This window comes from Natator depressus, chromosome 1, assembly GCF_965152275.1.
Source record: "Natator depressus isolate rNatDep1 chromosome 1, rNatDep2.hap1, whole genome shotgun sequence".
NCBI classification, from domain to species: domain Eukaryota; kingdom Metazoa; phylum Chordata; order Testudines; family Cheloniidae; genus Natator; species Natator depressus.
The window spans coordinates 216,609,456-216,623,648 of record NC_134234.1 but is presented as its reverse complement, the minus strand read 5'-3'; the positions used below and the strand labels follow the sequence as shown (position 1 = coordinate 216,623,648).

The 14,193-nt window shown below is 40.9% G+C and overlaps 1 protein-coding gene across 3 annotated transcripts in view; it reads right to left on the bottom strand.

The window, feature by feature from the left end:
• Positions 1–1,127: 1,127 nt before the first annotated feature.
• The window catches only part of PRMT8 (protein arginine methyltransferase 8), a 102,164-nt gene continuing 89,098 nt past the window's right edge, over positions 1,128–14,193 (bottom strand). Inside the window, exons 7-9 of one of the 3 annotated variants that reach the window (XM_074935631.1) lie at positions 10,381–10,531; positions 4,054–4,175; positions 1,128–2,879 (exon numbers count right to left, since the gene is read on the bottom strand). In XM_074935631.1, coding sequence (XP_074791732.1) covers positions 2,796–2,879; positions 4,054–4,175; positions 10,381–10,531 — 357 coding nt within the window. In that variant the 3' untranslated portion in view covers positions 1,128–2,795. The remainder of the gene's footprint in view (positions 2,880–4,053; positions 4,176–10,380; positions 10,532–14,193) is intronic. The other 2 variants (XM_074935623.1, XM_074935617.1) reach the window with 2 other exon arrangements.

Genomic DNA, 14,193 nt, shown 5'->3' with positions numbered 1-14,193 from the left:
CAGCACAGGCTGAGTACAGTTCTACTGCCCTTTACTCCTACAATAAGAATAATAAAATTTCTTTACCCCCCACATTCAAGTGATTTGTAACCCAACCCCAGCCAAAATCTATCACTCTGTTTGCTGGATACCTAGGTAGATTAGGTGTGAATGTAAATACAATCTGGTCCTGAAGCCTTTTCCCCCAGGCCCAAGCTCATCACTAGCTGTCAGGGAGAGCTCATTTAGACTTTGCTTACAAATCATAATTTGAAATTATTAGGTTGGCCAACATCACCAAAATGAATGCACTGACATGGTCATAAAAACAACAGCAGTATAAGGAAGCTAGTCTATGTTCATACCTTTCAAATCTATTATACTTTTTCAGATATACATATTTAATACACACTTTAAAAGCATATAAAGTGTATGATAAATGTTTCAATTTCAATTTAAATTTCCACACAATCACTAAATTGGCAACACTGCATGTAACTAGTTCACAAAACTGCGGGGGGGTGGGGAGAGGAAATTCAGGGGTGGTGTAGGGAAATCCTTTTCTCTTTCCTCACCTTCAGAAGTACTTGACTCCAAGAATAGACCCACTTAGACAGGACTCTTTGAGGAGTAAGGTTCTGTATGCTGGTGGACTCAATAACCAACCTGGGGAAAATAATTGGCCATACCTATATCAGTTCATAGCCCTGGTCTCAGGGCTCTGTTTATTCTCCAACACAAAAAAAGGAAATATGGAGTGAAAACAAAGTGACAGTCCTGTTGCCAACCCCCTAATCTCTGGCAGTTTAGTAGTCGAGGCCTCCACCCAGGCTACAGGTGTTCACAGGGCCTCTCAGGCCCTCACAGTCCTGCTACAGTTACAGGAGATGTTCTCCCAGCTCTCTCCTGGTCCCAAGCTCCCCCATGGAGCTAAGACCCACATCTATATCTCCTAGCTAGGATTCATCAGACCTAATCACCTGATGCTGCCCAGCTGAGTCGGATGATATGGACTCCTCTGCAGAATCAGGCAGGCTGCTTCCCAAACCCCTTGGTCCTAAAAGGGGCAGACCACCCTGTTACAGTACTATTCAGGGTGAGTAAAAACATCAGCATCTGGCTCAAAGAAAACAGTAAAAATTGCTTTAAAGGAATCATAATTAACTACAGAGTGAACAATTTGTTTTACTGCCAAATTACAGTTTAATTTCATTCTACACAGATACCATGTACCATGATCCCAAGACCATAATCTTTAGACCATAAGAAAATGGAAGTACTGTACATCTCTCAGATGAAGTGAAAAACAATAGAAACATGTCTAAAAGGTTAAAAGCAGACAGTCGTTACATTGACAGAACAGGAACCTAAGAAAAGCTTACGGACAAGTTTACACCTTCAGCACTGTTAGCTTTTCACAACTTCTAGCCTGTTTCGTTTGCAGCTGATAAAGAAATTATCTCAGACAGAAAGCTAGTCAATTTTATCCAGTACATCACAAGAACATCTTTTTGTGCCTAATACCTTTGGTGGCTGGAAGACGTACAGATGAAGATGATGATGCAACAATTTAATAAATTACATGTGAGTAAATGCCCAATATTTATATATAGTAAAAAAAATGGATACATACATCTCAAGGAATATAAACAGTTAAAATATTAACTATAAGCTGAATATATTTAAAGTAAAATAATAAGTGGAAGGGGAAAAAATAAGCTACAGACATCGTCATAATACCAGAAGCCACAGATTTTTTTAAATAAACATTACCCCATTTCAGCAAAGGCGATCACTGCACTTTTGAGACTAATATTTGTACTTTAAAGTGACCTGTCCAACACCAACACCAACCCCCTGTTTATTCAGAACTAAAATGATTTTGTATTAAGATGGTTACTGAGAGGTAAACGGAGATGTGACATGGCCAACAAAGCATGACTAATCTATCATTTTGAAAGGCTTCGCACTCATCATATTCAAATACTGAATGCCAAATTTAAGAGGGTCTCATGCAAAATCCAGCTATAAGAATTCATCACAAAATGTTCCCAAATGATGAAAAGTTAAACTTGTTTTTTTAAATAACTGACAGATGTCCATCTGTGAACGGGACAGAAATCAACACTGAAAGTTAGAGATGTATGTTTTCCAACTGATTTTCTGTTACCTTCTAGCTCACACTAACAATCAATATGTAATATTCCCCGAAGCTACAGTGGAGGGCAGTGAATGACAGCTGGAGCATCTGCCTAGCTAGATTAATATCAGAGCTAGTACAACTAACTTTCTATTGTTGCTTAATGGGAAGAAAAAACTAATCACAAAAACAAATTCCTATTATGAAGCAATAGAATCCTTCTGATGTACAACATAGTTTTATATTTATAATATATTTATACTGACTATGATCTCAGTAATGCTGTCATGACAATGTGTCTCAGTGGTCTTCTATTTTAAAGTAATTGTCCTAATTGCCTGTAGCATGCAAAGCTTGGAAGAACCAGAAATTCACAGTAAGTAGTACAATTTGATTATGCATCTTCTGCCATCCTAAAATTAACCAGAGTACTGAAGACTGTTTGCTTATTTTGCCTATATAATTGACAAAAGTTATGGTTCTGTATACTGTACATTCATAGCAGGATCCCATCTCCATGTGGCACCAATAGGAAGGATCAGGTTACCAACTTTCCACCAGAGTACACTTTCTAGGGTCTAATGTAATAGACCTGCAAACAATTGTTTCTAGCTTGAAGTGCAGTGGATCGAGATTTGGTGCAATTCTTCTCTCTGTCTCTCAAGAGATTCTTTTGCTAGCGCATTTTGTAGTCATTAGATACAGACGTTTCGCACAGCTGTCCTTTAAAATCCAAGTCTACTGTGAAATCCAGGTCACGCTGTAATGAAGATTTAGACGTAACATGTAAGTAAGACTATAAGTAGTTTTGTGTGCAAATTTGATTATCTTTACTCAACCTAGGAAAGAATGCAGACTCAGAAAGACATGCACATAGTGTTCTTTTTACCAATGAAGTATGAGAATAAATGGCCCAACAGCATTCATTGGGTAACCTACAGCAGTGGAAGCTTTGTACATTCTTCTCAGAGGTTTCTTTACAGGCTTGTTGGAAATTTACCAAAATAGCTGTTCTGGAATAACTATTCTAGAACAGTTATAAACCCCTATGTGGGGACACTTATTCTGGAAAAGGAGTGGGTTTTTTTTTCCAATTTAGCTTAATCCACTTCCAAATGAAATTCCAATTTTCCATCAAAAATAGTTTTAATGGAATATTTTTGGCCCGCCCTATCATGGACTAGCCCAACACCCACTGAAGTCAATGGGAGTTTTTCCAGTCCCTTCACTCTGTTTTGGATTAGGCTATAAGAGTCACATTTTCAAAAGAGTTCAGCATCCACAATTGGGGCCAGATTTTCAAACCACGCTCCGCTCCCAGTTTAGCACCCAGCTGAGGTAGGAAATTACGAAAGCACTCAGCAGTCAGCAGCTGCCACTGAGAAAAATGGGACCTGCTGGCTGCTGAGATTATTTGAGAATTGGATAATTTAAGTTAGTCGCCTATATGCGAGCTGAGTGCATATGAGAATGTGCAACCCCTTACCTAGGGGCCCAACTGGGAGCGGCCCGATGTTCAGTTCTTGTGAAAATATGGCCCAACATGCATAACTGAAATAATTATGCCTGATCACCCACCGTTGAAAGCAATGGGAACTTTATCACTGATTTCAATGGCAGTAGAAACATGGCCTTCCTGCTTATGTCACAAAGTGAGAGCCATACACCATACAGAATACACTGTACAGCTGACTTGACACTGCATTTGGAACCTTCCTTTTTTTCCTCCATGCTGATTTTTTTTTGCAATTTTAGCAGTGCAACATTAGCATTGTACAAACATAGTTATCTGCATCCGAATTCAGTGAGGTTATGAACCGACTACCTGCGACTGGTCATGAGTTCAGACCCTTTAACAGGCTCACTCTGTTTACTCTTGTGTATGGTCCATCTAGCATTACGGCCACAAATCAGAACCAAGGAAGCCGACCTACCACATTTTTTGCATTTGGTTTCATGGATATAGTTCCATAGATTTCTTCGCCTCTTCTCACAGTTAGGTAGTCCTCTAAGTAGAAGACCGTTTGCTTCCAGTGGGTATATGGAGCATCAGGGGCTACAAAACAGATGTTGGCATTTATATGAATTCGGCATTTGTGTCTGTTCTATGAACAGAACATTAGACTTTGAAATATTGGAAAAAATCCCCTTCTCATGGCAGATTTCAACTCAGATACTATGACACTTGTACGGCTCCCACTTACCGTAGTGTAATTTCACTAACTTGGGTGGACTTACTCCGAATTTACATTGGATTTACATTGGTGTTAGTTGGAAGTGAATCAGACCTCACTTATAGTGCCTTTTACTTAAAGCTCTCAGAGCACTTACAAGAAAGATAAGTATCATTATGCAATTTTCAAGGTGGGATAACTAAGGCACACAGAGGCTAAGGGCTTGTCTTCACTACCACGCTACATTGGCGCAGCTGCAGTGCTGCAGGTTTGCCGTGACATTATCGGGGATACTGTTCCTGATGGCTTGTAGTCCATTACAGACCTAAAAGTTGCAATTCTTCAACAAAAACACTTCAAAAACAGACTCCAATGAGAGACTGCTGAATTGGAATTAATTTGCAAAGTGGACACAATTAACTTAGGCTTGAATAAAGACTGGGAGTGGATGGGTCATTACACAAAGTAAAACTATTTCCCCATGTTTATTCCCCTCCCCACCCCGTTCCTCACATATTTTTGTCAACTGCTGGAAATGGCCCACCTTGATTATCACTACAAAAGGGTGGTTCCCCTCTCCTTGCCCTCCCCCCCACTGGTAATAGCTCACCTTGTTCATTCTTGTTACAGTCTGTATGGTAACACCCATTGTTTCATGTTCTCTATGTATATAAAATCTCCCCACAGTATTTTCAACTGCACGCATCCGATGAAGTGAGCTGTAGCTCACGAAAGCTTATGCTCAAATAATTTGTTCGTCTCTAAGGTGCCACAAGTACTCCTTTTCTTTTTGTGAATATTCTCAGAGATTTAGAATTCTCTCCTGTTCCCAAAGCAGTTTACACTGAATGACTATATGCCGATATGTGATTCAAAGCTTATCTGTTACAGGGTGTCCTTTAAGATGATTCAATATCTCAACCATTTTGATTTATTAATTTCACACACACATCCTTCTAATGTATTGATGGATCTTCTTTCTACCCATCAATTTATTGATGGATCTTCTTTCTACACTTTCTACACTGCACTAGAGGCCGGACCTTGCAACCTGCCCCCTTTGAACTCCATTGGCTTTGAGGGACTGATGGACCTGGCCCTTACTCATTCCACTGTCCATATCTTCCCCCTGAAAACTTCAACAGAATGTGTTTGTCTTCCTTTCCCCTTTTGCATTTCCTGTATGGTTTTGAAATGTTATTTTCAGATCTTTTGAGAAGCCCCTTGTGAACCTGCACTGGCTCCTTTTTATTTCTTGCATTCTTCTAGTTCAGGGAGTCTGCTGCACCTCTAGGCCCTGATCCAAAGTCCATTAAATTCAACAGATCTTATTAACTTCCTTGAGATTGGGAGCAGACTTTCTCTTAGGCTTCTTCCATACTGATGGATTTGAATATTTCCTGCTATTGCATTTTACTCTCTGTAAGGGTAAAATTTTCAAAATTGCTTAAGCCCAGACCCTCAAATGTACTTAGGCACCTAACTCCCATTGATTTCACAAATCTAGACCTTCAGAGCCTAAGTCTCACTGAATTTCAAAACGTTTAGACTCCTAAGTCAGTTTTGAAAATGGAACTCGGGCTCCTAAGTCACTTGGGCACTTTTGAACATTTTACCCTAGATTTTTTGATTTCCCAAGTTTGCATTCATAACTCTGATATCCTTGTACGGCATTACTTGATGATTTCCATGAACACATTCCTTACTAGGACAACTATCTGGGTTCTTGGGCAAGTCACTTAACTGAGTCTTAATTAATATTTCCTTTCTCTCACTCTGTTTCTCTTGTCTATTTACACTGTCCAATTTTGCAGCAGAGACTGCCTTTTACTCCCAATCACAATAGTACCTACAGACCCCAGTGAGGCTATGTCTACACTGCCCCACCATTCAGACTACAGGGGTGTGTTGCACTATAACTCCCCCTGCTGGACACTGCAGTTCCAACCAAACGGTTCCTATTTTGCATTACTGTAGTCCTCTTTCAAGAGGACTATGTTAATGCGAACTAGGAACCTTTTAGTTCACACAGGTAGTGTCCACAGGGGAGTTACAGCAATGCACTTTGGTGCGCATTCCTATTCACACCCTCATAGGCTGAACTGCAGGCCAGGGCACTGAGATGCCTTGAGATGTCTATATAATACCTAGCACACTGGGGCCCTGGTCTCAAGTTGTGGCCCCTACGCACTAAAATAACCGATCCCATGAGTCTGTTGGTACCATTTTAAGACCCACCTTTCCTCCCAGCTCATTAGCCTCATGGCTAATAAAACAATCAAATCTAATGCGAAAAGCATTCTCACTTCCTCCATCATTACATCTATTTTAATCTCCCACTTCCATGGAACTAAAATACAATGTCCTGCTTCTTCCTATTAGCTCTCATGGGACCCACAGATCTCTCTCTCTTCTCACATACTACAGTGTAAATCAGGAGTAACTGAAGTCAATGGAGCTACACTGGTGTGAGAGGAGAATCAGATCCAGAGAATAAATTACCAACCAAAGGATGGGAGCAAAGAGCATGGATGAACAGGAATGTAATGTGAAAATCTACAATAAAAAAAGGCTGGCATATGGAGCTAAATGCCCTTTTCCTGCTCCTTACTTTTCTTACACAGATTATCTACAGATGCTGCCTCTCTGAAATACTGTGCTTGTAAATGTGTTTTATGCATTGTAATCAAGAGGTCTGATTCTGCTGTCACACTGATTTTACCTAGTATAATTCTGTCGATTTCAATCCAATCACTCCTTATTTACCTCGGTATGAGAGGAGAAGGGCCAATGGGTCTGTGGAAGTGTGAAAGATGATCTTCCAAAGTAAATGAGTCATATAAACCATAGCAATATTTTTCACATGTATTTTTAAAACAATAAAAATGTTTTTCAGACTTGTATGTGATACTGTATTTAAGGACACCCCCCCCCCCCCCAAAGCCATTCCACTGAAAGCTGAAAACAGCAGAAAATGCCACGGGGGGTATTTATAAAAAGAAAACAAAAAGAGAGAGAGAGAAATTTTTTCTCTGGTAAATGAGTCTTCGTGTTTCTTGGTGAGCCTGGGTCAATAACACCAGGCAGAGATGAGAGACACTTAAGAATTCAGGAGTCTTTTTGCATGTCTATCAGTTGGTTCATAGCAGCCAGCTTCTCTCTTTCTGCTAAGAAGAGTCAATTTAAATTGCTGTTTGCTGGAGACAGTGATATGTGTTCAGTGTGCTCTTCATAGTAAAAATGCAACAGTCTGTGACAAGCCAAATTGAGTTTCTTCCAGTATTATTATCATGCATTCACTGAGATCACATTAACATAATCAAACTCATGACATGATGGGAAAGATGCTGAGACCTGGTCTGCTCACAGATTTTGTACCAGTACAACAATTTTGCTTAGGGGTGCAATTTTTTTTTTATTTAGCTAAAATGGTTGTACCACCACAACCCTGAGTGTGGTTCTAATTATACCAGTAAAAATGTGGCTTATATCAGGAGAGCTTTCCCTTCTCTTACGGGAATATGTCACTATATGCACCTTTATACTAGTATCTATACCGGGGTGGGCAAACTTTTTGGCCCAAGGGCCACATCTGGGGATAGAGATTGTATGGCGGGCCATGAGTGCTCACAAAATTGGGGCTGGGGTGCAGGAGGGGCTGAGGGCTCTGGTTGGGGGTGTGGGCTCTGGGGTGGGGCCAGAAATGAGGAGTTCAGGGTGCAGGAAGGAGCTCTGGGCTGGAGCGGGGGAATGGGGTGCGGGGTGTGTGTGTGAGGCCTCTAGCTGGGGGTGCGGGCTCTGGGGTGGGGCTGGGGATGAGGGGTTTGGGATGCAGGAGGGTGCTCCAGGCTGAGATCGAGGGGTTCGGAGGGAGGGAGGGGGATCAGGACTGGGGCAGGAGGTTGGGGCATGGGGAGAGGTTGGGGCAGGGGTGCAGGCTCCGGGTGGCTCTTACCTCAAGCAGGACCATGCCACTGCTTCCGGAAGCCGCGTGGAATGGTCCCCGACCCTGCTCCTCAGCTGGAGCACTGGAGCGGTACAAGCCCCAGACCCTGCTCCCCAGCGGGAGCTCGAGGGTCAGATTAAAATGGCTGGCAGGCCAGATCCGGCCTGTGGCTGTAGTTTGCCCACCCCTAATGGGGGTTGACCCGCTTAACTATATTGTTATAATTAAAATGGTAGAAGGTATGTGTATAGCAGAGCTGGGTGGGAAATAATTCTCACTTAAAGGGAAAACTATCATGATTTTGAATAATTTTGCGTCCTAAATAGGGATGAAATGTAAATCTCTCTAAAGTTTTCACAAACAGACAATCCAAACTTTTTTTGGATTGGATCAATCAAAATTCAATTCATTTCCATAATTTAAAAACATTTCATTTTGATTTCAACTTTTTTGTTATTATTTTTTACCTTTCTTTAGTATGAATTAACTACAACTTTGAAACAAAAAGTCATTTTGAAGAAAAAACAAACCTTATTGTTTACAAAATGTCAAAATGCAACATTTCAACAATTTTGAAATGTTTATTTATTTATTTTCAAAGTGTTTTTGAAGTGGGAGATTTCTCAAAACCATTTGTCAAAAACGACTTTCTACAAATCAGCCTTTTGTGATGAAAAATGTTTCATCAGAAAATTCGCAACCAGCTCTAGTGTGTAGACAAGTCCTAAGTTATGTAGTAACTCTTCCTCTGACAGCTTCCCACACTCATTAGACTAGTTGGATGCTGCCACATGCATGAGTTTGGATCTAGATCCATGCCAAAGGATCTTAATTAATCTCTTCTCTGTTTGATTTGTCTCTGGTAAAATTTCTAAATGGAAACATTTTAGGGCCAAATAAAGTCTGACCCGGCACAGATGCGCTCTGGGGAAAGAGTGCAGGGACTTCCAATCATCCGTAATGTTCCTTAGAGAAGATTGACATAATTTGACCGTCTGTGCTCCCTGAGCTGAGGAGACTGGTGTGTCTGAATATATGGAGGCATGTAGTCATTGATGCGCAAATCTATCAGGCAAATATCAGCCTATTCACCCATTTTAAAAAAAATGTATAATAATGATGTGCCAAATACCTAAATGAGGCTAATCAGCATAGCTCTATTGATGTCTGTGGTTCTCTGCCAATGTACACCAATTGAGGAGCTGGACTAGTGTCTCTAGTTAATGCAAATTTTTCACACACACAAACACACACACACACACACACTCCATTATCATTGGGCCACATTTAAATTTGCACTAAGGTTCCTTTGCTCTGCTCTGGTTATAAGTGACATTTATATTAGGGATGTTGAAAAATTTATGTCAAAACTATTTTTTGACAGAAAATTGGTTTTTTGACGAAACAATTTTTCAGAAGTGTCTGATTTTTTTTATTGTAATTCAAAAAAAATTAATAACGAAAAAGCAAAAAAAAAGTGTTCAGTTGAAAACTAAAATATTTTTATTTGGGTATGCCACTGAGGTGCCTCATGGAAGTCGTAGTTCAGTAGCTTCATGTGGCTATTCTCCACTATGGTTCAGGCTATGCAGCCAGACTTCATTATCCCATGATGCCACGCCTGCTGTCACCAAGAGGTGAAATCCTGGTGCATCATCGGAGATGTAGTGAGACCTGACAATTCACACTATAGAGGAGAATGGGTGCACGAGGCACTCAAACTACAACTCCCATGAGACACCACATTGGCATTTCAGAATCGAATTCAGCTTTTCAACATAATATTTTGATTTTTCACCAAAAAGTCAAAATTTTCTGGTGGGGTGGGCATTTTCTGACAAGATCTAAGTTACATCCACTTTAAGGCCTGCCACAGCTGCATAATGGTGTCTCAGTGCAAATGACAATCTGGCCCAATGATATTTTGGTATCCTGTCCCTTTAAATACAGTCAGTCAATTATTTGATTTTTTTTTTAAAAAACAAGTTATACTGGCTAGGGCAAGACCGTGAACTCCTTACTCACTTTGGCGAGCAGTTGTTCACAAGAATAGGGCTGTTCATCAATGTGAATAAAGGATTCACATTCTCGCCTTCAGGATTATCACACAATGGAGCTGTGGCAATAAGGAGATAGTGTACCTGTTGAAAATCCCATTTTCTTGTGGCACTTTGTAAATTCAATATTAAAATAGGTGACCAAGGCATGAATGTAATCGTTGCGCTGAATTTGGAGGCAGAACGCAGATGTAAAAGCCAGTTCTTCAGTCTTCACTGTATAAATATCCACTTCCTGCATTGAGGAAAAAGAGTAAGCCATTTACATAACAGAAGTCTGTATGTGTTGAGTTGTCTTGACTAGACTAGGTGAGAGGATCTGTTTAACATGTTGAGTGATGTATTTAAACATTTTATTTATTGCTCAGCAATGTAGGCTACAAGCGGCCCATTGCTCTGTAAGAAATCAATGGCATGTTTGAGAAGAATAGCATCCACGAAATCAGCAAATGACCCAGAAGGGGGATCTTACAACCAGGCAGCCAGCCAAATAACTCACTAGCTCAGCAGAGAACAATGGAGAGGCCAACCAGTGAAAGGGAATTTGCCCTGGGGGGGTTGCAGTAGTTAGAGAGAAACAAGGTAAGAAAATATGCTTTGAAATATGGAGAAAAAGTAGAAGAGGGAGCCTTCAGGGCCCAATTGCGAGACCCTTACTCTCTCGTGTAATTATTACTCAGCATGAGGAAGGGTGGCAGAATTGGACCCTTAATAACCAGCAGAGGACAGTTAATATTACTGTAGGAGTGGGCATAAGCCTTAGGGGTTGGACAGAAATCGGACTTTGGACTTAAAAAAAGGAGGCAGGGCCATGAAAGCTGGCAGCAGAGACAGCAAGAAAATTAAGCCATAACACATCTGTTTACCTGGGTCAGGCCTGAGAGGAGATGGAAGGAGTTTTCATCACTTGTAAGAACTGCACACAGATATATAGCTGAGTGAATAATGCAGAAAATATGCCATGAATATTCATTTGAATTTTTAAATTTATTTGCTTCGGCCATGTCTGGACACATTGTAATGAACAACCCAGCATTGGCAGGGTTGTGAGTAAGATGAGTTCATAGACTTTGCTACCTCTAATTTCTACTTGGCAACATGGTTAAATTTGTTGATGTCTAAGGCCTCTTCTATGAATTTTGATTCGTAAGGGCATCTTTTTTCACTTTTGGATCCTCTTCACAGAAGGGAATATGCATTAGCTGTGTAGAGCCAAATAAACAGAACCTCCAAAGTAAGTGACATGGTCCCACTTCCCCCGATCATGCTTTCTGACCTTGTATCAAAGAATGGATTCCAAAATATTAGGCACAGGATTTTTTTAGACCACAGAAGAAAATTATCTAAATATTAATATGGCTTGAATGTGGCATTCAACAACAAAGATGCAGTCTCCAAGACAGTGTGCTTATGTTGATGCTCAAATCAGATCTCACGCTTCAGGGCATAAGCTGATTGCCTCAGGAATCGGGATGAATTCTCCCCACGCATGTACAGCATTGCACAGTTGTTTGGGATGCTGTATTATGCATGTTCATTGTTTTCCTCAGAGGCATTAAATACTGGACACTGTGAGAGGCAGGATACAAGGCTTGGTGTACCATTGGTTATATCTGATGGTATGGGATAGCCTATATTTCAAATGGTGCATTTAATTATATCCCTGTAAGTACATCTGCCTTCACTTCCTCTTTTGTTGGTGACCAGGTGCAACTATTTGGTAATGAGTCCAATACACCACTTCATATCAAAAGGAGGAAAATCAATTTCAACATTAAAATAAAGAAAAAGACAGAAACAGTTCATGCATTCTGAGACAAAGTTTGTTCTACGCTACGGAAGTCTGAAAAGGAAACATATGGGCTAGATTCTCTTCTCCATTACATCAGTGTAAACCTGGAGTAACTGGATTGACTGAAGCGGAATCACTCTGGATTTATATCAGTATAATGGAGATCAGAATCTTGCACATTTATACAGAATACAATTCTATATTTTGTCAAGAATGCTCAATAATATAGGAGAGGCATAGTAAGACAAACAGAGACAGACTCAGCTATTATTCAGAAATGGATTTCTTTGCATTGACCACACAATTCATAGGTTTTTCCAAGAGGATGAAAACATAGGGTAAGAGGGCCTGCATCTTTAACAACAGAGCTCTAGTTTTGGCTTAATATATTGGAGATATTGTTTAGGAACAGTTCAACCATATGAAGAATGTATTCTGTTTCCAAGGTCATGGAGTATCTGCCATGTGGAGGCATTGAATTATCTGTCACATGTTTATAAGTGGTATAAATGAAAACTGCCTGACTGCTTTAAAGTGCAGTACTTCTCTGAAAAGTTATTCTGCATAGAAGGCATTGCAGAGGTTCTGCGTTTATTGTCTCTTAATAATGCCTTTCCAAATATGATTAATCTGCAAGTAAAAATATTTTTTAACTGCCATCCCTGCAAACCCACCTGCGATGTCTTTCTCCCTTATTATTACAGGGTACTGATGGCTTTCACCCAAAAAGAAGTAGCAATTTTGGATGCATCAATTTTTGAGTGTCTGACTTGAGACAACTTTAAGGGTCTGATTTGCAGAGAGTGCTGAGCATCTGCTCTGTGTAAATCAGACCCTAAAAAGGGTCTCCAGGGGGGACCCAAAAACTTAGGCACCCAAAACAACTAATCACTTTTCAAAATCTTGGCCAAAGACTCTGCAAGCCAAATTGAGCCTTCAGTGACAGCTGCAGTTCCATTGTCTTCAGTGGATTTGCAGATGTAACTGACTGGAACGTAGCATAAATTTTTTGTTGTTGTTGTTGAAGAAAGACTAGAATGCAGCTCCCCCTCTCTGAGCTGCATTGGCTCTGCAGGGTGAAGCAGAATCAAAATCAATAAAAAAAATTATTTTGTCAGCAAAGTTAGTAAAAATGTCTCTGGAAATCTACAGGGAACAAAAATACTGGTAAGCGGGTGCCAATTTTACAGTCATTTTTTCAGAGCAGAACCATACTTTAATTTGCCATGCAGAGTAGGAGATTAAAAAAAAAACTGGTATTGATTAATTTGTACAATTTTGTACTGACTCAATCCCTGTTCTTAACCTCCATTTCAGCTGCCACAAATTCCTATACTAGATGTGTGTCCTGCTTCTCAGCCAAAATCCCAGGTGGCTGAATGCTAATTTTGCATAAAATTAGATGGAAAAGTCATGCTCCTCCACATTTCTCTCCAAATTATTCAAAAATGGGGCATAATTGAGCACAAGGCTGGTCCAAGAGCCCTTAATTGTAATAAAGTGTTAAACTGAGAAACAGTAAGAGTGATAAACACAGCAGCTAACTACCTCGGATCAGACTGTGGCTGGGGGCCTGTGGAGAAGCACAGAGGGGAATAGGGGCATAAGGAACCTCCCCTGCTATGTGTCCCACTCAGTTCTTGTATGCAGGAGTGTGGAAGATTTGGTTTCTGCCACAAGTGGCACTAGTCACCTCAAGAGTGCGTGATGGGTGTGAGAGTAATTAGAGGGGAAGGAGCAGGAATCACCCTCCCAAACTTTCAGCTTGGAGAGCAGGGGACAGCAATGCCTCCCCCTCAGCCCCTGAGCTTTTGGCTGGCTGTAGAGAGGAGGCTGCAGAGCAGGAAAGAAGGAGAGTCTGAGGGTGCTTTGTACAGCTGCCTCAGTGCTCTGCAGAGGTGAAAGTAACTTAAAGGACTTACCGGTACTGGAGTCCTGAGCAGGGGCAAGGCCTCCACCGGAAGAGGCAGGGCCTTTAAATCACCTCCGGAACTACCAGCTGCAGAGGTGGCTGGGAGCCCCGGGGCTCAGGGGTGATTTAAAGGGCCCGGGACTCCAGCTGCCACTACCGCAGAGGAGCTCCAGGCCCTTTAAATTGCTGATGG